The sequence below is a fragment of the Hyperolius riggenbachi genome, chromosome 10 (genome assembly GCF_040937935.1).
Source record: "Hyperolius riggenbachi isolate aHypRig1 chromosome 10, aHypRig1.pri, whole genome shotgun sequence".
Taxonomy (NCBI): Eukaryota; Metazoa; Chordata; class Amphibia; order Anura; family Hyperoliidae; genus Hyperolius; species Hyperolius riggenbachi.
This window is the reverse complement of record NC_090655.1, coordinates 209003923-209028539: the sequence shown is the minus strand read 5'-3', so window position 1 is coordinate 209028539 and position 24617 is coordinate 209003923. Positions and strand designations below refer to the sequence as shown.

General features: G+C 44.0%; 1 protein-coding gene across 3 annotated transcripts in view; it reads right to left on the bottom strand.

Annotated features, from left to right (window-relative positions):
* Positions 1-9038: 9038 nt before the first annotated feature.
* LOC137534315 (zinc finger protein 383-like) overlaps positions 9039-24617 on the bottom strand; it is a 49173-nt gene continuing 33594 nt past the window's right edge. For 2 of the 3 annotated variants that reach the window (XM_068255760.1, XM_068255759.1), the window contains exons 3-8: positions 20012-20164; positions 18434-18557; positions 16112-16242; positions 12106-12285; positions 11902-12022; positions 9039-10590 (exon numbers count right to left, since the gene is read on the bottom strand). In XM_068255760.1, coding sequence (XP_068111861.1) covers positions 9281-10590; positions 11902-12022; positions 12106-12285; positions 16112-16242; positions 18434-18557; positions 20012-20164 — 2019 coding nt within the window. In that variant the 3' untranslated portion in view covers positions 9039-9280. The remainder of the gene's footprint in view (positions 10591-11901; positions 12023-12105; positions 12286-16111; positions 16243-18433; positions 18558-20011; positions 20165-24617) is intronic. The other variant, XM_068255761.1, reaches the window with a different exon arrangement.

The window sequence follows — 24617 nt, the reverse complement described above, 5'->3', positions numbered from 1 at the left end:
TGATTACTTTTACAACACAGTGGAGTGGAGATTGATGTCTGACTGTTGCTGCTTCTTTGAGAGCTTTTTGTCTCATACTGAGTCCAAGTTCTTGTAATAACAGTATCAATCAGTGACATTCTGAATGTTTTGCCAAAGTTACAGTAAATACTTTATCTTATGTTCAGCATGTCATTGTTGTTCCTCCATATAGCATGTGCTCTCATGTAGTAAAATAATATGGCTGTGTGTGTATGTATGTACTGGGAGCAGAGCTGCAATGAGGAACTTTTCGGCTGCAAGGGGCTGGAGGAAGCCCTGGGTAAGTAGATCTGGGGGTAGCATAGATTGCCTGCCATTTCGTTTAAGTCTAAGTGTTTTTATCTGCATGGGGAAAACACATTGGTCGTCAGTTTTCCTGTGCAGAAAGCGAGGGGGTTGGAGGGGCCCCATCCAAAGTTTCGCAATAGTAACTAACGCCACTGGGACTTTTGCAGGAGCAGGGTGAGCTGTTTTTCAGCTTCACCCTGCGCCCAAATTTCCTGGTGCCTGAATTACATGTACACCGGGGGGGAACATTTTACACTTGGAGGGACAGTAGTCGGGAGTCCGTTGTGTAAGTTAGTAATCACGATATTGCATGTATTTATTGCTGTGCACTTGGTCGGCCGTATCTGACTAAGATTAACCAGCATGTCCAATCAATCTATTCAACCGATTCCATTCCAAAATTGATCGAATCATCGATTGGGCAGACATATTGAGCCACCGACTTTCATTCAATTCAATAAAATTATTGAATCGGATGGTCGATCGGGCTGCAAAAATCACTTGATGTATGGCCACATTTAGGCTTTTTACATTACTATAAAATAACATTCCAATCTAAAATGTCTATTTAGCCAAGGCAGCAAGGACATCTCATCTGCGTGGTAAGAATATTGTGTCTATCAGACAATAGGCTAATATTCCTCTGTAGCTTTAGTTCTATTCTAAATATTAGTGACTTTGTAAGTTTAAATGTACCTAAAGAGATGTGACTTGAAGAGATGAACATGTATGTAATGTCTCAGTCCGTCTAAAGGTGGCCACACACCATACAATTTTTCACATTTCTTTTCAATTCAAAAATTACAATCAATTTTTTCTTATTGATTTTAACATTTAAATCAATCTGACCAATGAATCACATGGTCTGGGGACTGTTTGGATGAAAAATTCACCCAAATGCGTCCTAATGTACATTTGCATAGACAGCACACAGACACAAGTGCCAGGGCAGGAAAATCCCTACGATTGATGGGTATTCAGTTGTGTGATGCCAGCCAATAAATGATTGGAAATGTCTGGATAAACACGTGTTGTGTTGCAAGCACAAATACCTGCCATGATCTAATGCAGTGTTTCTCAACCTTTTATTGGCATGTACCCCCTTCAAAACCCTGTACTCATGAATTACCCCCTAACATAGTAAACATTATCACAAGTACCCCTTGACAAAAATATATTTAATCATAGTACATGATAATTGGTTCTAAACAATTACCAAGCATTTACTATTGCTTTTAATTAGGTAAATTACTAATTTGGTGGTGTTTAAAGATTTATAATTATCAAAAACTCTAAATGTGTTATTCTTGGTTAAATGTATCAAGCCTGAGTACCCCCTGGAATCATCAGAAGTACCCCCCAGGGTATGCGTACCACACATTGAGAACCTAGGATCTGATGATCACTATCTGCCGATGACTATCTGCCTGCCACTAGAATCTGATGATCTCTATTTGCCAATCACTATCTGCCTGCAACTAGAATCTGATGATCACTATCTGCCGATGACTATCTGCCTGCCACTAGAATCTGCTGATCACTATCTGCCGATGACTATCTGCCTGCCACTAGAATCTGATGATCACTATCTGACAATCACTATCTGCCTGCCACTAGAATCTGCTAATCAATATCTGCCTGCCACTAGCATCTGATGATCACGATCTGCCTGCCACTAGAATCTGATGATCACTATCTGCCTGCCACTAGATTCTACCTAATACTATCTGCCTGCCACTAGAATCTGCTAATCACTATCTGCCTGCCACTAGAATCTGATGATCACTATATGCCAATCACTATCTGCCTGCAACTAGAATCTGATGATCACTATCTGCCGATGACTATCTGCCTGCCACTAGAATCTGCTGATCACTATCTGCCGATGACTATCTGCCTGCCACTAGAATCTGATGATCACTATCTGACAATCACTATCTGCCTGCCACTAGAATCTGCCTATCGCTATCTGCCTGCCACTAGCATCTGATGATCACGATCTGCCTGCCACTAGAATCTGATGATCACTATCTGCCTGCCACTAGATTCTACCTAATACTATCTGCCTGCCACTAGAATCTGCTAATCACTATCTGCCTGCCACTAGAATCTGATGATCACTATCTGCCAATCACTATCTACCTGCAACTAAAATCTAATGATCACTATCTGCCAATCACTATCTGCCTGCCACTGGAATCTGTCTATCACTATCTGCCTGCCACTAGAATCTGATGATCACTATCTTCCTGCCACTAGAACCTTCCTATCACTATCTGCCTGCTACTAGAATCTGATGATCACTATCTGCCTGCCACTAGAACCTTCCTATCACTATCTGCCTGCTACTAGAATCTGATGATCACTATCTGCCTGCCACTGGCATCTGATGATCACTATCTTCCTGCCACTAACATCTGAATGTGATCAGCAACCAATATTGCACAACTGTCTATTAGCCAGTTTCCAGAATGTGATCAACAACTGATATTGCACAACTGTCTATTAGCCGGCCTTCCAGAATGTGATCAGCAACTCATAGTGCACAACTGTCTATTAGCCGGCCTTCCAGAATGTGATCAGCAACCAATATAGCACAAATGTCTATTAGTCAGCCTTCCAGGAAGTTATCAGCAACCAATATTGCACAACTGTCCATTAGCCAACCTTCAAGAATGTGATCAGCAACCAATATTGCACAAATGTCTATTAGCCAGCCTTCCAGAATGTGATCAGCAACCAATATTGCACAACTATTAGCCAGCCTTCCAGAAAGTTATCAGCAACCAATATTGCACAACTGTCTATTAGCCAGCCTTCCAGAATGTGATCAGCAACCAATATAGCACAAATGTCTATTAGTCAGCCTTCCAGGAAGTTATCAGCAACCAATATAGCACAAATGTCTATTAGCCAGCCTTCCGGAATGTGATCAGCAACCAATATTGCACAGCTGTCTATTAGCCAGCCTTCCAGAATGTGAACAGCAACCAATATTGCACAACTGTCTATTAGACAGCTTCTAGAATGTGATCAGCAACTAATATTGTGCAATTGTCCATTAGCTGATGTAATATCAGATAATGCTCCCTCCACTGATAATGCTTACCTCTGTTGGAAATCAGTGAAGTAAGTTGAATCAGCGTCCTTTCGCTGAACTTATTCCTTGCATCGCTTGGACAACTTTATATTCAAACTCTATGTCCACTTGTATACTTGGATAGTGGACACAGCACACCAGGACCCATAGCTGCTCGGTTTTGGGCTGGAAGGTCTGCTTGCGCATGTGTAGGAGCACTATCAGATTGGGAGCATTATCTGACAGTACACACGGCCTTCCAGCATGTGATCAGCAACTAGTATTGCTCAAATTAAAGCCTTCAATAGTGTTCAGCCTGGCTAGTAACAATCCCAGTCAACCAAGGGTAAGACAGTATTTGCACTGTGCTGGCTGGAAGAGGTGGAGGTGGATATGTGGCTGTGCTATGGTTAAATGTGGAACAAATGAAAATTCTACCTGGTCTGTCCAGATCCCCAAGTAATATCCCATCAGCCGCCATCTGCCCACCTTATCTGATCTTCACAGGTGCTCCTATTGTATATCCTTCTTTATGGTTCCCAGGAGTGCCACTACTCTGCAGCCCCCAACTACTACTATATCCTAAAGGCCCCAGAGATTCTACTCCATCCCCTTCCCCTCTGAGCCTTTAATATATCACTCCTGGTCTTTCTGGTGTTGTGTGGGCCATTTTCTTATCAAATAGCAGTTGCTATGCTGGAATTCCTAGCATCTCAATGACCAACACTAATGTGAGGCATCCCCTCTCTTCCATCCTATTCCCCTGGGCAGGGCCCGGTCAAGGTTCTCCAGCACCTGAGGCAGAGATTCCAAACCGGGGCCCCCCTGCACCTAAATTGTGCCTGCATTATTTTAGGTAGATGTTCCCTCAGTATTAAGCCCCCCCCCCCCCCCAGGTGACCCAGCAAGAACGTCTATAGGGAAATTTTTGCTAATGTGATTGGGTGGACAGCACCCTCTCACACTGCTAGGTGTCAGATAGGTTGTAGTAATAGTATGCCCACGCTATTCGGCTAATTAGAATGCTTCAATTTGTAGATATTGCTGTAATTGAAGAACTGTTCCCTGTGGAATTTCTTGCTGACACACCTTAACCACATCAGCTCTATAGCCGCCACCCCCCCCCCTTCTCAATAATTGGTAGGTTCCCCTTCCCCATATATAGCTCTAGTAGAAAAGGTGGTCACTGTGGGGATACCACGGCCACCTGTATGACAAGGAGAGACCAGGAGCCAAATGGTGCAGTATTGAGGGGTATTAGATGTCAGATTGTAGTATTAGAGTAATTATACTCACAAAGGTGGGTTGCAGTCCCAGCAACCACCGTATATCACCAACGGGGAAATAACCATCCCCACTCGGTATTCCAGGTCCTACTGGAACTGGATGGTTGCACTCCTGGTTGGTCCTTCTTGGTTGTAGATAACACCACACCCAGAAGGTGAACACCTCCAAAGGAGATGTAATGTATTGTACTGGGGGGTTGGAGGCGCCCAAAAATAAGTAATGTAATGAAACAAAAAATAATAAGGTGGAGGGAGGGTGTCTTTACCACTCCAGATGGAAGAACCCAAACCACAGGGTTAATGTAACAAGATTAAATTACTTATTCAGCACAATTAAAAGGACATTGCGTTTCATAGGTCTCAGCTCTTCAGAAATCTGGCATCCATGCTCGTGACCATATTTTAAAGGCACTTGTATTGACCTGAAGAAGTGGGCTGAGACGCGTTGTCCTTTTAATCGTGCTGAATAAAATAATTTAATCTTTTTACATCAACCCTGTGGTTTGGGTTCTTCTATGTGGAGTGGTGAAGACACCTCCCTCCACCTTATTATTTTTGTTTCATCACATGACCTATTTTTGGGCACCTCCACCCCCAGTTCCATATGTAGCTAGATGTTCCCCTCAGTATTATATAGGTTCCTCTCCCTGTGTAGTTAGCCAGATGTGCCCCCAGTATTAGGTAGCCCCCCATATGCAGAGTCGCTGCAGAGCAATTGTGGGGGGAGATCCAATCCAGCTGCCCCCCCCCCCCCCCCCGCAATGGCTTTGCACCTCCAGCCACTGCCTCAGCAGTCACCCTAATGGTTATCATTCAGCATATGAAACAATAGCATATAAGCTCACAAGCACTCCACAATCATAGTGTATGAATTCTTTCCAAACATTCTTATTGAACAACAAGAAAATTGCTCCGACTCCTCAACTCTGACTCCACAGCCCTGGTTACAAAGGCTTCTTCTCAACATCAGCGCTGCGTAATATGTTGACGCTTTATAACTACAATAAATAATAAAACATGAGTCTCAGTGACTGCATGTGGCTGGATAGTGTACTGGTTAAGGGCACTGCCTTTGACGTGGGAGATCAGTGTTCGAATCCTGGCTAGGGTCAGTACCAATTCAGTAAGGCATCCAAGGCAAGACTACAGGTTGGCCTCTTGAGCGCGTCCCAGTGGTTGCAGCTCTTGAGCACTTTGAGTCCAACAGGAGAAAAGCGCTATACAAATGTTTGGATTATAATGATCAACGGGACAGTGTCATAATAGCAAAACTATATAATATATCTCAGCTGAGCAATTACATGAGCCTTTCGAGATATTGTAGCAAACTCTTTTTTTTTGTAGAACCGTAGCCCTTCACCCACTTACCTGGTTACCATGGCTAAAGACTAAAAATCCCCAACATACAAAAAAACACAGTAAATGAAGGGAAACAAAGAAACAGAAGGCGAGAGAAAAAGGAAAAGGGAGCAGGTAAAGATAGCCACGCTGTCCATGCCATCTACACCCTAGACTAGTGATGTCATGTCTAGGAGAACTCATGGAGAAGCATGTGGTTTGTTTGATCAGCTGACAGATTAGCACATCTCTGATTTGCTGTAAACATCCTGCTTTAGCACATGATTATGACCAGCAGATCAGAGATTCGTATGTACCACCCGACCAAACTGATCACATGCTTCTCCAGGAGTTCTCCTAGACATGGCAATCACCACTCCCTAACTCATTGACAAACATTTGAGATTATGTCGTCTATTTAAGAACGTTATCCAAGATGCCAAACTTATCAGTATCCTGAATAAGTTTTCATGTGTCATAAAATTTGTGACACTCGTTTTTACCTCTTGGAATATAACCGTTGGCTTTTTCCAAGCCTAATGAATGGTTAGTTTAGCAGCAATAAGACTGTAGTTGATCAGTTTGACATGGAGTTTGGTCATAAACGGGTGGTTGAAATGCAAAGTCGCCAGCCAGGGATCCTTCAGGATGTTGGTACCTGTTAGTGAATAAATCAGTCCAAAAATCCTAGACCAGAACATCATTCTCTTATAATACTTTTAATTACTTCAGAATATTCTAGTTCATTATATATATATATATATATATATATATATATATATATATATATATATATATATATATATAAATAATTTATCATATTTTATTCTCATAGTTTACAATAATGATATCACTGCTAAGGTACTTACTGAATTCAACACAAGTACCCGTGGCATATGCTTACCACACAACGAGACATGCCGTAACAACTCCTATTGGGCTTGATTTGCAAAGTTTATCTAATGCTAAGTGCATCAGGGGGAGTATTGCCTGGTACACACCTTCAATTTTGATTGACCAATTTTAACACCTCCATGTAGTATGAGGTTCAACATATTTTGAATACTATGGACTATGTGTAGGTAAGCTCTCATACTACATGGAGGTGGTGAAACCGGTCAGTGAGTGGCCAATCAAAATTGAAGGTTTGTTCCAGGCTTTAGTGTTTTTAGAAATATTACCTGGACGTGTTATTGGGCAGCAAGAGTGTGCAAACCTTCCCATATCTAAATGCAATGAAGAAGGCTGAAAAATGAATGCATGTGCAGTTGTGCAGCCATGAGCACACATCTACAGTTTCCCCCCCTTTTTTATCCTTTAATATGGGGGGGTCATGGGTGGTCTTGCCATAACTATAATAAGGAATTAGCTTCTGATTTTTGTGTGTGTCCACCATCAGTTTAGGATAAATATTATGTAATTGGACACCCTCCGCTGGCCCCCGCCCCACCGCCCAATGAATTGTTTTTTTACAGGTTTACTTCAAAGTACATAAAAGGAATGGTTATGGATGTTTATCCTGATATTAACACTAATTCCACAAAAAAAATATTTGTTGAGATGAGGAAATGGGAGTGGTCTCTCTCTCTCTTTCTGCTTCTAATTCCACATACAATATGTCATAGAAGGTGGGAGGGTTCCACCACGCCCTAGAGCAGGGGTGTCAAACTCCAATACAAAGTGGGCTGGGATCACTGGGATCTAATCGCGGGCCAACCTCAATGTCTAGTGGTCACCTCCCTCCCTTATAAAGTTCCCTGGTGTCTAATGACTCTCCTACAACCCCTATACAGTTCCCTGATGTCTAGTGTCCTCTTCCCTCCCCTATACAGTTCCCTGATGTCTAGTGGTCCTCCCTCCCCTATACAGTTCCCTGGTGTCTAGTGGTCCTCTGCCCTCCCCTATACAACCCTGATGTCTAGTGGTCCTCCCTCCCCTATACAGTTCCCTGATGTCTAGTGGTCCTCCCTCCCCTATACAGTTACCTGATGTTTAGTGGCCCCTGTCTCTCCCCTACACAGTTCCCTGGTGTCTAGTGTCCCCCTTGCCTCCCCATACAGTTCCCTGGTGTCTAGTGATCCTCCCTCCCTCATACAATTCCCTGGTGTCTAGTGGTCCTCCCTCATACAGTTCCCTAGGTTTTTTTAAACAGATGTGGATAGCCAAATGTGCTATTTAATTGATAAAAATGTGCAACATTGTGTCCAAAGTATTTAAAGTGCACCTGTATCTATGTGACATGGTGAGATAAACATACTGTAGGTATACAGTATATAGCACCAGTCCTACAAATAACTTGTCTAATGTCCCTTTCTATTTACCTGCAATGGGCTCTATTCACAAAACTTCTCATAAATGACTAATTTATCACTTAATTAAGATAAAAATAACCTTTCAGCATATTTACGAGCAAAATAATCACTCAAAGTAAATTATTCCTGATTAACTTCATTTCGATATTAGTTTTCTTACCTTAATTATTATATTACATTTTTTTCTCTTTAGAAGCTTAAAAATGTAACAGACAAGGTAAAAACAGAGGAAAACGTGAAAAAAGCTTTGTGAATCATGCCCATTAAGAGTTAAAAAAACTACCTCTGTTATCTATGAAAATTAGCCAGTTTGCACAGTAAGTTTGCACAGAAGTAGAAGTTCTAGTTCAAGTAGCAGTGACGTGACATCCTACAGTAGGTAACGTAAACCCAGGCTTTCTCACCGAGAACTACGGTACCTTCTTTGGATATAAAGTCAGAAGTAAGTCCATCAAACCCATTTCTTCCCTAGATAAACCTGATAGTGATACCTCTAAACCTCAGGTATACATTAAGGCAGGGCTGCTCAAATCCAAAACCGGGAGACATCCGGATATCTCCCAGTAAACCTGTGCAGTGGAGGGCAAATCTTACCGGTCTGACGTCTTCTTTGGTCCGTCCCTCGGCACCTCCCACGATGCGCTCCAATCGGCGGTCACGTGATTACAAACACTTCCTCCTTTCGGGTTGAAGGAGGAAGTGCTTGTAATCACGTGACGCGCGTGGAGCGCATCGTGGGAGGCGCCGAGGGACGGACCAAAGAAGACGTCAGACAGGTAAGATTGATAGCAACTATCCGGATGTCTCCCGGTTTCGTATTTGAGCAGCCCCACATTAAGGTCTCTTTCATCAAAATTCTCAAGTATGAAATTTACTTTCATAACCCTCTTCCAGCTTCTCTACTAAAGTTCCAGATGGGGTTTTTCATACAGAAGACTTCTCAAACCCTAAGAAATCTATTTTATGGTGTGAGTCTGTCTATGTTTATGCATAGTTGTTGCAGTAACGAATCTCTTCCCACATTCCGGGCATTCATGGGGCTTTTCCCCCGTGTGCCTCATCAGATGTTCCAACAGGCTTGAGTTACGGGTAAAGCATTTGTTACACTCAGAACACTGGAAAGCTTTTCTGCCTGTATGAAGGTCTTGATGTCTCTTGAGGTCTGAGGGGAAGCTGAAGACTTTGTCACACTCGCTGCACTTTTGGGGGGCCTCACCAGTGTGAATCCAGAGGTGCCGGCGTAGTTGTGCACTTTGTTGGAATAGTTTCCCACATTCAGAACAAGAAAATGGCTTCTCACCCGTATGAATACGCTGGTGTTTTACCAAGTGGGAATTGTAGGTAAACACAAGCCCACATTCCAAACATGGTATCATCTGACCTGTATGGAACCTCTGATGGGCTTTAAGGTGAGACTTGTACCTGAAAGTTTTCTCACATTCAGAGCAAGCAAATGGTTTCTCCCCTGTATGAATTTGGCAATGGATCTGGAGATTGGTAGTGTTTGCAAAACCCTTTCCACACTCAGAACATGTGAATGGCCGTTCCCCAGTATGAACTCTCACATGAGTCTGTAGACTCTGCTGGTCAGTAAAAGTCTTGTCACACTCTGGGCACTGAATGTGGTCCCGCCCTAAATGTCTCGTCATGTGTCTATGGAGGAATTCCTTGCTCTTGTAATGTTTCCCGCACTCTGAACAAGAATACTCTTTTTCTGCACAATTCCGTTTGACTACTCCCACCTTCTGTTCTGCTGATTTAGTTGTTTTCAACTTTTCAGTTTTGCATTTTCCACATATCGGCTTGTCTTTTTCAGCTCTTGAGTCTTCAAAGCCAGAAAGGAGGCAGAACTGATTGCCACACATTGTACAAGTCAGGTTTTGCATCCTGTGGTTTCTCCGATGACGTACAAGGTCCACATTTCTCTGAAAGAACTTTATGCACAAGGTACATTTAAATACTTTCGCTGTGTCCTTCTTCGCAGATTCCACAGTTGGTGCCTTTTTGTTACCGTTTATGCCATCTTTTTGTGATACATTTATTTCATCATTTACTGGCTCTCGACTATTGGTAAAAGATTTTGATTTATCAGCTGTCTTCAAGGATCCCATCTTACGTCTCTTTAATTTTGATTTTGACTTGGAAATTCTTTTGACAATAGACACCACTCTTCCTGGGCTAGAGACAGCAGCAGGAGGATCATTACTGCTAACTTGTGGCAAGGAAGTCGAGGTGCACAATCCATCAGGCCTGTGATCAAATGAATCTGTTGGAAATACAGAGCGGTTTGTAAAAAGCCAGAAAAGGCTCAAATTCAAAAAATTAAGATATTGTACATATAAAGTGAAAAGTGAAGATGGGCAATGAGATGCAAAAAATTCTGGCTTGCAAGCAGTCCCCTACCTGTCCCTGTCCTGCCAGGCAGTCCCCTACCTGTCCCTGTCCTGCCAGGCAGTCCCCTACCTGTCCCTGTCCTGCCAGGCAGTCCCCTACCTGTCCCTGTCCTGCCAGGCAGTCCCCTACCTGTCCTGCCAGGCAGTCCCCTACCAGCCCCTATGCTGCTATACAGTCTGCTATGTGTCCTTGTCCTGCCAGGCAGTCCCCTACCTGTCCCTGTCCTGCCAGGCAGTCCCCTACCTGTCCCTGTCCTGCCAGGCAGTCCCCTACCTGTCCCTGTCCTGCCAGGCAGTCCCCTACCTGTCCCTGTCCTGCCAGGCAGTCCCCTACCTGTCCCTGTCCTGCCAGGCAGTCCCCTACCAGCCCCTATGCTGCTATACAGTCTGCTATGTGTCCTTGTCCTGCCAGGAAGTCCCCTACCTGTCCTTGTTCTGTCAGACAGTCCCCTACCCGTCCCTGTCCTGCCAGGCAGTCCACTACCTGTCCTTGTTCTGTCAGATAGTATGCTACCAGCTACCTGAGCTGCAGAATGTTCTCTCCTCCTGCATTTGGAAAGCTGCCAATGTAGTACAAACCATGTATTTGCATATTGCTGCTCTGATGCTTTCACAACGGGGTTAATGCACAATGGCCTTAAAGAGAACCCGAGGAGTGTTTAAAGAATGTTATCTGCATACAGAGGCTGGATCTGCCTATACAGCCCAGCCTCTGTTGCTATCCCAAACCCCACTAAGGTCCCCCTGCACTCTGCAATCCCTCATAAATCACAGCCATGCTGTGAGGCTGTGTTTACATCTGTAGTGTCAGTCTCAGCTGCTCCCCCTCCTCCTGCATAGCTCTGGTCCCTGCCCCCGTCCCTTCCCTCCAATCAGCAGGGAGGGAAGGGATGCAGGCGGGGACTGGAGTTCTGCAGGAGGCAGGGAGAGCAGCAGACTGACACTATAGAGATAAACACAGCCAGCTCTGACAAGCTGTTTGTCAGTAGCGTGGCTGTGATTTATAAAGGATTGCAGAGTGCAGGGGGACCTTAGGGGGGTTTGGGATAGCAACAGAGGCTGGGCTGTATAGGCAGATCCAGCCTCTGTATGCAGATAATATTCTTCAAACCCACCTCGGGTTCTCTTTAAGGGTACAAGTTGGGAAAATGGTGAATTTCTTGAATTATCAGGCCATTACTTACTAGCAGACATAAAGAGCTCCTGTTCTATCATGACATCCTTGTACAGATCCCGGTGTCCTTCTATATACTGCCACTCCTCCATGGTGAAATAGATGGAGACATCCTGACACCTTATGGAAACCTGAAACACACAATGGTACATTTATCATCCTAGGCAAATCACTTGTTACTGAATAATGTCCCATCACTCCCAGCACTGCTCACCTCTCCAGTCAGGTGCTCAGTCATTCTATTGACCACCTCCAGAATGTCCTTGTTGTGTCTCTCTAATATGAGTTGTGTTGTGTCTGTGATGGCCCTGGCGGTCTCTCCTGGTTCCATGGTTCGTTTTGTTTTGTTATTGTCCTCTGAGTGACAAGCACCTTTCTGTACAAATACGTAGTTCTATGGAGAAAGACATATTGTGTGACTGCTTTGTCAATAACCAATTGTTCCCTTAATAATATGAACTCTAAAGGATTGATTCAACGGAGCTCTTGTTTCTGGGACTCATTAAGACAGGGAAAAATTAACCAGCAAACAGCCCAGTAATTGCTGCACTCTTTATACTTTCACACTTGCATTAAAAAACGGAATGTTCACGGAATGGAACGAATACTGTTTAAACGGAACGGATGCGTCCGTTCAAACGGATCCATTCTGTACATCCCGCAGAACGGACCGCAAGTTTCTCGCAGCACCAATTTTTCTGGACACCGCAGCCCAGCGGACCTGAAACAGAAGCAGAAGCGCTGCATTGGGGGCAATAAGAAAACACAACATTTCTTTACACTAGTGGAGAAACGGACTGTTCTAAATAGAAGAATCCTGTGTGGGGATGTGGGTCTGGGGGAGATGTGGGGAAATGGAACAGAAGCAGCGTAATGGTAACGGAGTGAAAACGGATCCGATCGACCGGTGATCAGATCCATTTTCACAGATCCTTTTGCCACTCCAACGCAAGTGTGAATCGGGCCTTAAGCCCAAGCTACACGATACGATTCTTTGTGCGATTCGATTACGATTCTATTTACGATCCGTTTAAATCCGACATGTCCGATCGTGATTCGATTCGATTCAATTTGATTTGCCATTGCAAAACTATGGCAAATTGAATCGAATCCCGATCGGACATGTCAATAGAATCGTAATCGAATCGCACAAAGAATTGTATCGTGTAGATGGGGCTTTAGATTTTTAGAGTCATTTATCTAAACATTGTATACAGGCCTTAATTCATCTAACTTCTCTGGTGCCATCAACACTTGTGTTAATTCCTATTTTAAGAGTTTTGCTACCTCACCACTATCTGCACTTTCAAAAACAGTTACGTAACAACCAAAAGCAAATATTTACTTTCACTAGTACCTGATTATGAATTAAGGTGGCCATACACTGGTCGATTGGCCATCAGATTCGACCAACAGATAGATCCCTCTCTGATCGAATCTGATCAGAGAGGGATCGTATGGCCACCTTTACAGCAAACAGATTGTGAACCGATTTCAGCCTGAAACCGTTCACAATCTGTTGTGGTGGTACTGCTGCTGCTGCCCCCGCCCGCCCGCATACATTACCTGCTCCGCCGGCGCGACTCCAGTCCCCCGGTCACTGCTGCTCTGTCTGCGCTCTGGTCTCCAGGTCCGGCATGCCTCACTTCTTCTAGCCCGGCAGGAAGTTTAAACAGTAGAGGGCGCTCTACTGTTTAAACTTCCTGCCGGGCTAGAAGAAGTGAGGCATGCCGGACCTGGAGACCAGAGCGCAGACAGAGCAGCGGTGACCGGGAGACTGCAGTCGCGCCGGCGGAGCAGGTAATGTATGCGGGCTCTATTGCGTCGGTCGTCGGGCACTCGAACGCCGCTAGCGATGCGCTCTTTACCCGCGGGCGATCGACGGTTATTTTCCGCACGGCACGATCGACGGGATCGGACGAAATGGATCGAAATTCGGCGTGTAGCGTGAACGATTGGCAGCAGATTCGATCCCAGTGATCGAATCTGCTGTCGAAACGGGCGCAAATCGGGCCAGTGTATGGCCTGCTTTACTGGCACTTGTGTGATTTAAGGACGAATTAACATACTTTGAAGTACCAAATACTTTTGTTCTATATATAAACCACCATGCAGCTCAGATTTTGTTCCAAAATAATCTCCCCCCCCCCCCCCCCTTAATTTACAACTTAGGCCCGGTTCACATCTGCGTTTTTTTGGGGAGCCGGCCATACGGATCCGGCCATCTGGATCCTGGAAAACGGCCAGTGTGCTGTAAAACGTCCGTTTTCCATAGGTTCCTATTGTGCTGCAAACCCTTTCGTTTCTGTTCCGCTGAGCGAAACGGTCCGTAAAATTGGGTCCTTCTGCATTTTTTAATCCGTTCATTGGAATGGACCACGGAACCATACGGCCGGTTCCGTTGGCAAAAGAGAATGTGAACCGAGACTAAAAGTATTAGGATTGGGGTGTCCTTTTTTTTTTTTATAGAAAATGATAGCACAGAATAATTTAATTTAACATCATCAACATGAGTTTACTAAAAACAAGTCTTTGTCTGACCATTAAGCCCCAAATAAAAGACTGTTGTATTAAATTATACCGTATAGTATTGTTTATTAAATCATTAAAAGGATGAAGAGGCAATTTTTTTTACAAATTTCTAGTACAAGACCAGGGCATTTTTTTCTCCTACATTTTCTCCAGGGGTGGCCAAACTGTTTAGGCCAAGGACCATTTTGCCATTTTTGAGAATGGTAGGGCCGAACTAGAGATATTAAACACGGTTTTAGCTGATTGCCGTTAGGTACACTATCCTGTGACATTTTACCAAATAAAACATTTCCACAGGAAATAACCCATACTGAGCTAATTAGTGGCTGTTACTGCTGCTGGCTCCTGCATGTGGCAGCTGCTAAGCTGCCACATGCAGCTTAGCTGTGTTGGCCCCTGCATGTGGCAGCTGCTAATCAGTGGCTGTTGCTGCTGCTGGCACCTGCATGTGGCAGCTGCTTATCAGTGTCTGTTACTGCTGCTGGTGCCTGCATGTGGCAGCTGCTAATCAGAGGCTGTTACTGCTGCTGGCCCCTGCATGTGGCAGCTGCTAATCAGAGGCTGTTACTGCTGCTGGCACCTGCATGTGGCAGCTGCTAATCAGTGGCTGTTACTGCTGCTGGCCCCTGCATGTGGCAGCTGTTAATCAGTGGCTGTTACTGCTGCTAGGCCCTGAATGTGGTAGCTGCTAATCAGTGGCTGTCACTGCTGCTGGCCCCTGCATGTGGCAGCTGCTAATCAGAGGCTGTTACTGCTGCTAGCCCCTGCATGTGGCAGCTGCTAATCAGTGCTATTACTGCTGCTGGCCCCTGCATGTGGCAGCTGCTAATCAGTGGCTATTACTACTGCTGGCACAGTGGCAGCTGCTAATCAGTGGCTGTCACTGCTGCTGGCCCCTGCATGTAGCAGCTGCTAATCAGTGGCTGTTACTACTGCTGGCCTCTACATGTGGCAGCTGCTAATCAGTGGCTATTACTGCTTCTGGCCCCTGCATGTAGCAGCTACTAATCAGTGTCTGTTACTGCTGCTGGCATGTGGCAGCTGCTAATCAGTGGCTGTTACTGCTCCTGGCCCCTGCATGTGGCAGCTGCTAATCAGCAGATGTTACTGCTGCTGGCCCCTGCATGTAGCAGCTGTTAATCAGTGGCTGTTACTGCTGCTGGCCCCTGCATGTGGCAGCTAATAATCAGTGGCTGTTACTGCTGCTGGCCCCTGCATGTGGCAGCTACTAATCAGTGGCTGTTACTGCTGCTGGCCCCTGCATGTGGCAGCTGCTAATCAGGGGCTGTTCCTGTTGCTGGCCTCTGTTGCACAACAGCTATGGCCTACGGGCCACATTGAATTAACAACTGAAGAGAGCTTTCAGGGCCACCACGAGTAATGGCTTGACGGGCCACACTTGGCCCTCGGGACGGACTTTGGACATGCCTGTCCTCGGTGATATTTTAACACCTTATCGATAAAAAGCTTTTTTTTGTTTTTTATTTTTTTTTGTACCACCAGCAAGCAAGAAATACTCAAAATAATGTTGACAGCACTTTTTGGTACATTTACAATTGCAGAGTCCTGAAAAGGTATTTAAACAGAAGATGAAAAGTTATCTCCTAGGAGAAACCTTAGGAGAAAAAATGAATTGAATAAGGGTCAATATGTCTCAGGAAAGCTAGTGTAAGCCCAGTCTGCCTCACCTCATTGACAAGCAAGTGGATAGCCTCCATTATGAGATTTAAAATCACTGGACTCCTTCTGCTTTCCACGGCATCCATTTCTCCCAACACAGGACACCAGTCCTTCCGAACAGCTCTGTCAGTACTTTCATCTACGGTATGCATATAGGCCAGAAACAGACAATACAGGCAGATTACAGCTATATGCACACTCTAGGTTATTATTGCCCAATAAAATAAGCTTATTCCATACCTGCAAGTGCCAGCAACATGTGAATTACAAGAACCAACCAAAGGAGTGAACAATGGTTCCGATACAAAATTATAAAGATTGCAATGAAGAGACAAACATGACATAAAAGGATCACAGAGAGCCAGTATGTTTACTTGTAGCCTGAATCCTCTGTATCCCAGAACCAGCAATTCAAGAAGACTTTGGTTACATGTCATTTCTAAGCTACAACTAAACTTAAAATATCTAATTAGTAAGCAGAATGCTTAAATGTCATCTTAATGGTGTCACATGACGTTAGTGCATCTAAAATGTTGGTCATGTGACCTGAAGCAACTAAGCTAAAGAAGTTATAAGCTGGCTATGGGAGGAGCTACCGCTGCTTAGCATCATCATGCTGGTCAGACTGCCAGGGGGTGGGGCACAGACAGAGCCTTGCAAGGCCTTGTTCATAAGAGCAGATGGACGTGTGATCGGAACGCAATGCCCACGATCCCATGCCATCTGTGCTGCCGTGCGTTGTGCTGCTGATCCCATTCACTACAGTGATTGGGTCAGGGCTGCGTTTTGCCAAAAAATGCGTGCGGCAGAGCGATGGCGTATCACACTGTTACGTAGCGCGTGTAGTCTGAACATTAGACAGCGCACTCTATTCGCTTCTAATGTTCATGTGTGTTGCACTGCATACGCGTTACCAAAATGCACACGGCAACGCGTATAGTGAACGAGGCCTAAGAAGGAAACGTGCAGCTCTATTAGTCTGTGCGGTGGAAATTGGATAATAAATCGTGAGCAGTTTCTTTAGAAGTGATTTATTTGCTCTTAGGTAATCAGGTTTCCTTCATAAAAACAATACAGATGAAAGAGAACGGTGTTCAACTTCAAAGTAAACCAGTTACGCTGACTCTATCCCCTTCTCCAATTCAAAAACAGGGGTGGTTTGTTCAGTAGAACAGGAGATCCTTATATATATATATATATATATATATATATATATATATATATATATATATTTATTTATTTTTATTTTTCCCCAAACTAATCCCTCAACCGAACAAAAAAAAAAACCCCGGTAGGAGGGGTTTGGACTATATGAAGTGGGAGGAGGTGTCCCGAAATATAAAGGACCGGATATATGTGGAAAAAAATTAAAAAAGTCTTACATCAATACAGTGTACAGAGGCACTAAAAGAGTAAAAGTAGTCTACTTTTACTCTTTTGGCGCCTCTGTACATTTTATCACAATTTGATCCACCTGGTGGATGGGTGTTGACACCCTTTTTTTTTTCTTCTACGGAGAGCGACTTTTTTAACCTGAGCGAGGACAGGTCTAATTTCCTCGTCTGCGATAGAAGTGGTTGCCCTCATCTGGCAACCCAGACTTGTGAGAATAATCGAATTGACCTTTTACCCAATTATACAACAATAATACACGATCGGGGGCTCTCGATTGTCTCTCTTTTTCTTTGTTACATCAATACAGAAATTTGAATATATATTTATTGGACACCAAAAAAGATGATGCGCTTTGTGGGACTCGACCGCTTCCTCAGGTCAGCATAACAGTGTCTTAGGGGATAGCAGCACAGGCTTTTTTTTTTTTTGCTGTCTAATAGAGTCTGTGCTGCTATCCCCTAAGACACTGTTACACTGACCTGAGGAAGCAGACGAGTCCTGCGAAACGCATTGTCTATTTTGGTGTCCAATAAATATATGTTCAAACATCTGTACTGAGGTATGCCACATACATATTTATACTTTGCATAATGGGGCGCCTCCTCCCACTTCATACTGGTAAATTAGTGACTATGTGACACCTAATGTAGGAAGAAAAACAGATTGTAGGCTACATTTCCCTTCATCCCTGAATTACAGTAAAAAAGCAGCAACTGAATTTATTTGGAAGTAACCCAAGCTGCATGGTATCTGCAACAAACCTGGAAAATTAGAATCTCAGTGATCATCTCTTATTGAGAAACCGAGCTGCTAGTTTCGAAAACCACCTAGCAACTAGCGGTCCTAGTTCTGTATGGATATGTGCACAGATGTGGGCACACCCTGTACGGATCAGTGCACAACCACAAATTATACATTTATTACCTATCACTTACCAAAAGAACTGAGGGACATGTGATTCTCCATCATGATGCCCTTGTAGAGATCCTTGCATCCCTCTATATACTGCCACTCCTCCAGAGAGAAACAGACAGAGACATCCTCATGCCTTATAGGAACCTGAAGCACACAATGATACAGTCAGCATTCACATACACACAATGACCCATATGCAATTAACTTTTTCTCCTGAGGTTTCTCCTAGGTGATAGTTACATAGTTATTTGGGTTGAAAAAATACATACGCCCATCAAGTTCAACCAGAAAACAAAGTGCAACACCAGCCTGCTCCCTCACATATCCCTGTCGATCCAGAGGAAAGCAAAAAACCCTTACAAGGCATGGTCCAATTAGCCCCAAAAGGGAGAAAAATTCCTTCCCAACTCCAGATGGCAATCAGATAAAATCCCTGGATCAACATCACTGGGCATTACCTAGTCATTATAGCTATGGATGTCTTTCAATGCAAGGAAAGCATCTAAGCTCCCTTTAAAGAGAATCTGTATTGTTAAAATCGCACAAAAGTAAACATACCAGTGCGTTAGGGGACATCTCCTATTACCCTCTGACACAATTTCGCTGCTCCTCGCCGCATTAAAAGTGGTTAAAAACAGTTTTAAAAAGTTTATTTATAAACAAACAAAATGGCCACCAAAACAGGAAGTAGGTTGATGTACTGTATGTCCACACATAGAAAATACATCCATACACAAGCAGGCTGTATACAGCCTTCCTTTTGAATCTCAAGAGATCATTTGTGTGTTTCTTTCCCCCTGTTCTCATGCACTGAAGTTCAGGCTGCTTGTTTCTTCCTGCAAACAGCTTTGCCCTTGTCTGTAATTCTTCAGTATGTGAAAGCCCAGCCAGCTCAGAGGACGATTTATCCAGCTTGTAAAAGATAAGAGAGAAGAGAGAAGCTGCTCTAATCCTAAATAACACACAGGCAGTGTGCATAGAGGGGCCTGGAAGGGGGAGTTCATAGCAGAACCACAACACTGAAGAACTTGGCAGCCTTCCAGACACAGGCTGACAAGTCTGACAGGGGAAAGATACATTGATTTATTACAGAGACAGTGATAGTATAAAGTGCTGCAGTAAGCCAAAACACATTAGAATAGCTTTTTGAACTTGTAGGATGATAAAAAACAGGATGCAATTTTTGTTACGGAGTCTCTTTAAATGCAGGTAATGAATTTGCCATAACGACTTCCTGTGGCAATGCATTCCACATGTTAATCACTCTTACTGTAAAGAACCCTTTCCTAAATAAATGGCTGAAACGTTTTTCCTCCATGCACAGATCATTTCCTCTAGTCCTTTGTGAAGGCCTAGGATATTTTCACGCCTTGTCATAAAATGCTTTTTAAACCACCAGCAAGAAAGAAAATACTCTAAATAATTTTATGAGTACTTTTTCACCAACTTTTGGGTCTCTTTTCAATTGTGAAATGCTGAAAAAGTTATTTTAAAGAGAAGATGAAAATTACCTCCTAGGAGATAACTGAGGAGAAAAAGATAATTGCATATGGGGGCCATTGTGCTGTTACTGGATAATAATTCCCAGCTCTGCTCACCTCTCCTGTCAGCAGCTCAGTGATCTTTTTCATCATTTTTAGAATCTTGTCCATTGCCTTCATGTCAGAAATCTTGCGCTTTTGTGATTTTTGACACGAGGTGGACCAAGGCCATCTTCTAGGATACCCAAATTTCTTTAGAATGACAATATCCTGCATGATATAAATTTGTTATACACTCAGGTCCATAAATATTGACACAATTTAACATTTTTGGCTCTCTACACAACCACAATGGATCTGAAATGAAACAAACACGATGCTTTAAATGCAGACTGTCAGCTTTCATTTGAGAGTATTTACATCCAAATCAGGGGAACGGTGTAGGAATTACAATAGTTGGCATATTTGCCTCCCACCTGTTAAGGGAGCACATGTAAAGGCACAGAATAATAAGCATAAATCAAACTCTCACTTTTTAATACTTGGTTGCAAATCTTTTGCAGTCAATTACAGCCTGAAGTCATATGCATAAACATAGACATCACCAGATGTTGGGTTTCATCCCTGGTGATGCTCTGCCAGGCCTCTACTGCAACTGTCTTAATTTCCTGCTTGTTCTTGGGGCATTTCCCCCTCATTTTCCCATGAGTGATCCGCTGCTCGGATCTACTCAGCCCCAGCAATGCCAATCCCATTGTTCGGGCCGCTCCCCAGCGTGACATCACACACGCGCCGCTCGTTGTCCCTCCGCTAACCCTTTGCATGGCAACACAGCGCATCGTCAGCTACACAGCGGACAACCATGTGTGCAGCCCGGCCCAGCGATGTTGCCCAAGGGGATGAGGTCCTAATTCCGGAAGGGTGACACCCGTTGGAAGTTTGTACGCGGCCTTTGAGAGACTGGTTAATAAAAGTTTACAAAACCTATAAGGAAGAGGTCATACACACGAGGTTACATATGATTCACAAGTTTATACAGACGTGAGCAGTCTGGGCTGATTTTCTGAGCTCCGACATATACAGGCGAATCATGAGGTAGAGTTCGTATTTTAGGACATTAGCCTAGTTCTGGAAATTCCAGTTTAGAGGTTATTAGAATAGGAGCCTTTCACTTGCTTTATAGTTCTATCTATATTTGATAACAGGTTTTTTATTTGTTTCAGCCACAAATCAATCAAAATTACTATTGGGCAACAACTTTGGCAGATTGGATCACATTGATCAAATTTACCAGGAAATGTTTCATAGTGTTTGGACACCTTTAATGCTGACCATGAAAGAGTGTTGTCAAAATACAGCGCAGGTTGCTGCAGGTCAGTCAGAGTGCCTGTGCTGACTGCTATGGCCACCTAGACAGTAGTACTGGACCATGGAGCAATAGAAGATAGTGGCCTGATCTGATGAATCCCATTTTCTTTTAGCTGCCCTGGGATTGGAGGAATATACAGTGGTGTGAAAAACTATTTGCCCCCTTCCTGATTTCTTAGTCTTTTGCATGTTTGACACACTTAAATGTTTCTGCTCATCAAAAACTGTTAACTATTAGTCAAAGATAACCTAATTGAACACAAAATGCAGTTTTAAATGATGGTTTTTATTATTTAGTGAGAAAAAAAACTCCAAATCTACATGGCCCTGTGTGAAAAAGTGATTGCCCCCCCTGTTAAAAAATAACTTAACTGTGATTTATCACACCTGAGTTCAATTTCTGTATTCACCCCCAGGCCTCATTACTGCCACACCTGTTTCAATCAAGAAATCACTTAAATAGGAGCTATCTGACACAGAGAAGTAGACCAAAAGCACCTCAAAAGCTAGACATCATGCCAAGATCCAAAGAAATTCAGGAACAAATGAGAACAAAAGTACTGTAATTGAGATCTATCAGTCTGGTAAAGGTTATAAAGCCATTTCTAAAGCTTTGGGACTCCAGCGAACCACAGTGAGAGCCATTATCCACAAATGGCAAAAACATGGAACAGTGATGAACCTTCCCAGGAGTGGCCGGCCGACCAAAATTACCCCAAGAGCGCAGAGAAAACTCATCCGAGAGGCCACAAAAGACCCCAGGACAACATCTAAAGAACTGCAGGCCTCACTTGCCTCAATTAAGGTCAGTGTTCACGACTCCACCATAAGAAAGAGACTGGGCAAAAACGGCCTGCATGGCAGATATCCAAGGCGCAAACTACTTTTAAGCAAAAAGAACATTAAGGCTCATCTCAATTTTGCTAAAAAACATCTCAATGATTGCCAAGACTTTTGGGAAAATACAGGGGCGTAGCAATGGGGGGTGCAGCGGTAGCGACCGCATCGGGGCCCTTGGGCCAGAGGGGCCCCGAAGGGCCCTTCCTCAACTACAGTATTAGCTCTCTATTGGTCCTGTGCTCATAATAATCACTTCTATATATACATTGAGTAGTGGTAAACATTAACAAGCACTTCCCCATCCCCTTTTTGCACCTCTGACACTGTAGTTGCCATTGTCAGGTTTTGGTGCGCCGTATCAATTGTTATGTATAGAGTGCCTGGGGGGCCCCATTGTAAAACTTGCATTGGGGCCCACAGCTCCTTAGCTACGCCACTGGGAAAATACCTTGTGGACCGACGAGACAAAAGTTAAACTTTTTGGAAGGTGCGTGTCCCGTTACATCTGGCGTAGAAGTAACACAGCATTTCAGCAAAAGAACATCATACCAACAGTAAAATATGGTGGTGGTAGTGTGATGGTCTGGGGTTGTTTTGCTGCTTCAGGACCTGGAAGGCTTGCTGTGATAGATAGAACCATGAATTCTACTGTCTACCAAAAAATCCTGAAGGAGAATGTCTGGCCATCTGTTCGTCAACTCAAGCTGAAGCGATCTTGGGTGCTGCAGCAGGACAATGACCCAAAACACACCATCAAATCCACCTCTGAATGGCTAAAGAAAAACAAAATGAAGACTTTGGAGTGGCCTAGTCAAAGTCCTGACCTGAATCCTATTGAGATATTGTGGCATGACCTTAAAAAGGTGGTTTATGCTAGAAAACCCTCAAATAAAGAAATAAAGCTGAATTACAACAAATCTGCAAAGATGAGTGGGCCAAAATTCCTCCAGAGCGCTGTAAAAGACATGTTACAAGTTATCGCAAACGCTTGATTGCAGTTATTGCTGCTAAGGGTGGCCCAACCAGTTATTAGGTTCAGGGGGCAATTTCTTTTTCACACAAGGCCATGTAGGTTTTGAGGGTTTTTTTCTCACTAAATAATAAAAACCATCATTTAAAACTGCATTTTGTGTTCAATTATGTTATCTTTGACTAATAGTTAACGGTTTTTGATAAGCAGAAACATTTAAGTGTGACAAACATGCAAAAAAATAAAAAATCAGGAAGGGGGCAAATAGTTTTTCACACCACTGTACATCCTTGGTTCTATCAACCACTTGCCAACCGCGCACTCATAACGCGCGTCGGCAAAGTGGTAGCTGCAGGTCCAGCGACGCACATCTGCGTCGCTGGCTGCAGGCTAATTAATCAGGAAACAGCCGCTCGCGCAAGCGGCTGCTTCCTGTCAATTCACGGCGGGGGGCTCTGTGAATAGCCTGTGGGCCGCCGATCGCAGCTCGCAGGCTAAATGTAAACACAAGCGGAAATAATCCGCTTTGTTTACATTTTTACAACGCTGCTAACAGTAGCAGCGTTGTACTAGATCAGCGATCCCCGCACAATCAGCGGCCGGGGATCGCTGTCACATGACAGGCAGGAGCCTGTTAGAGGCTGTACAGGACAGATCCGTTCCTGTGCAGCCTCCGATCTCCGGGACAGGGAGGGAGGAGAGGGAGTGGGGGAATCCTGCGGTGGAGGGGGCTTTGAGATGCCCCCCCCCCCCCCCCCGCCACCCACACGCATGCAGGAGCGATCAGACCCCCCCCAGCACATCATCCCCCTAGTGGGGAAAAAAGGGGGGCGATCTGGTCGCTCTGCCTGTTATTTGATCTGTGCTGGGGGCTGTAGATCTTAGTAATCAGCGCTGGTCCTTAAGGGGGGGGTAAAGGCTGAGTCCTGAAGTGGTTAAAGCAGGCCATACACGCATCGAATTTCTCAAGCAGCTTTGATCACTTTGATCGAATCTGCTGGAAATCTATAGCACAAAATGCATCATAATTTTAATTGTGGCAAAAATCAATCACAATTATGATCGGACCAGAGGGATAATTTCACTTGATAAGACATGCCAGAAGATCGACGGCCAATGCTGCTGTTCAATAGATTTTTAAATAGATTTCATGGTGAAATCTGTGTGTAGTGTATGGGGGAGGGGGATTTTTATCCCTCCAGAATCAGATTCAAATCAGAGAGCTAGTGATCTTTTTGCCACATTGAGTGGCATTCTGTGCATGTATGGCTGCCTTGAGGCCTGGGGCCCACTATAGATCACCAATCACTGTAGCAAATGCTCAGCGTTTTTGCTAGCACTTGTTACAGCAATTTCCGCTGTGATTAAGTACAACAGGGATAAAGAGGCGCCCAGAGTGAGATAAAACTAGATTGAGTTAAAAACAGTTAAAATCAAAATAGTAGAGGTGGCTTACCTCTCAGAATGACACAATCAATTTGAAAAGGATAAAGTTTTTTATTTGCACTGGCAACGCATTTCGTGGGCGCATGCCCACTTCATCAG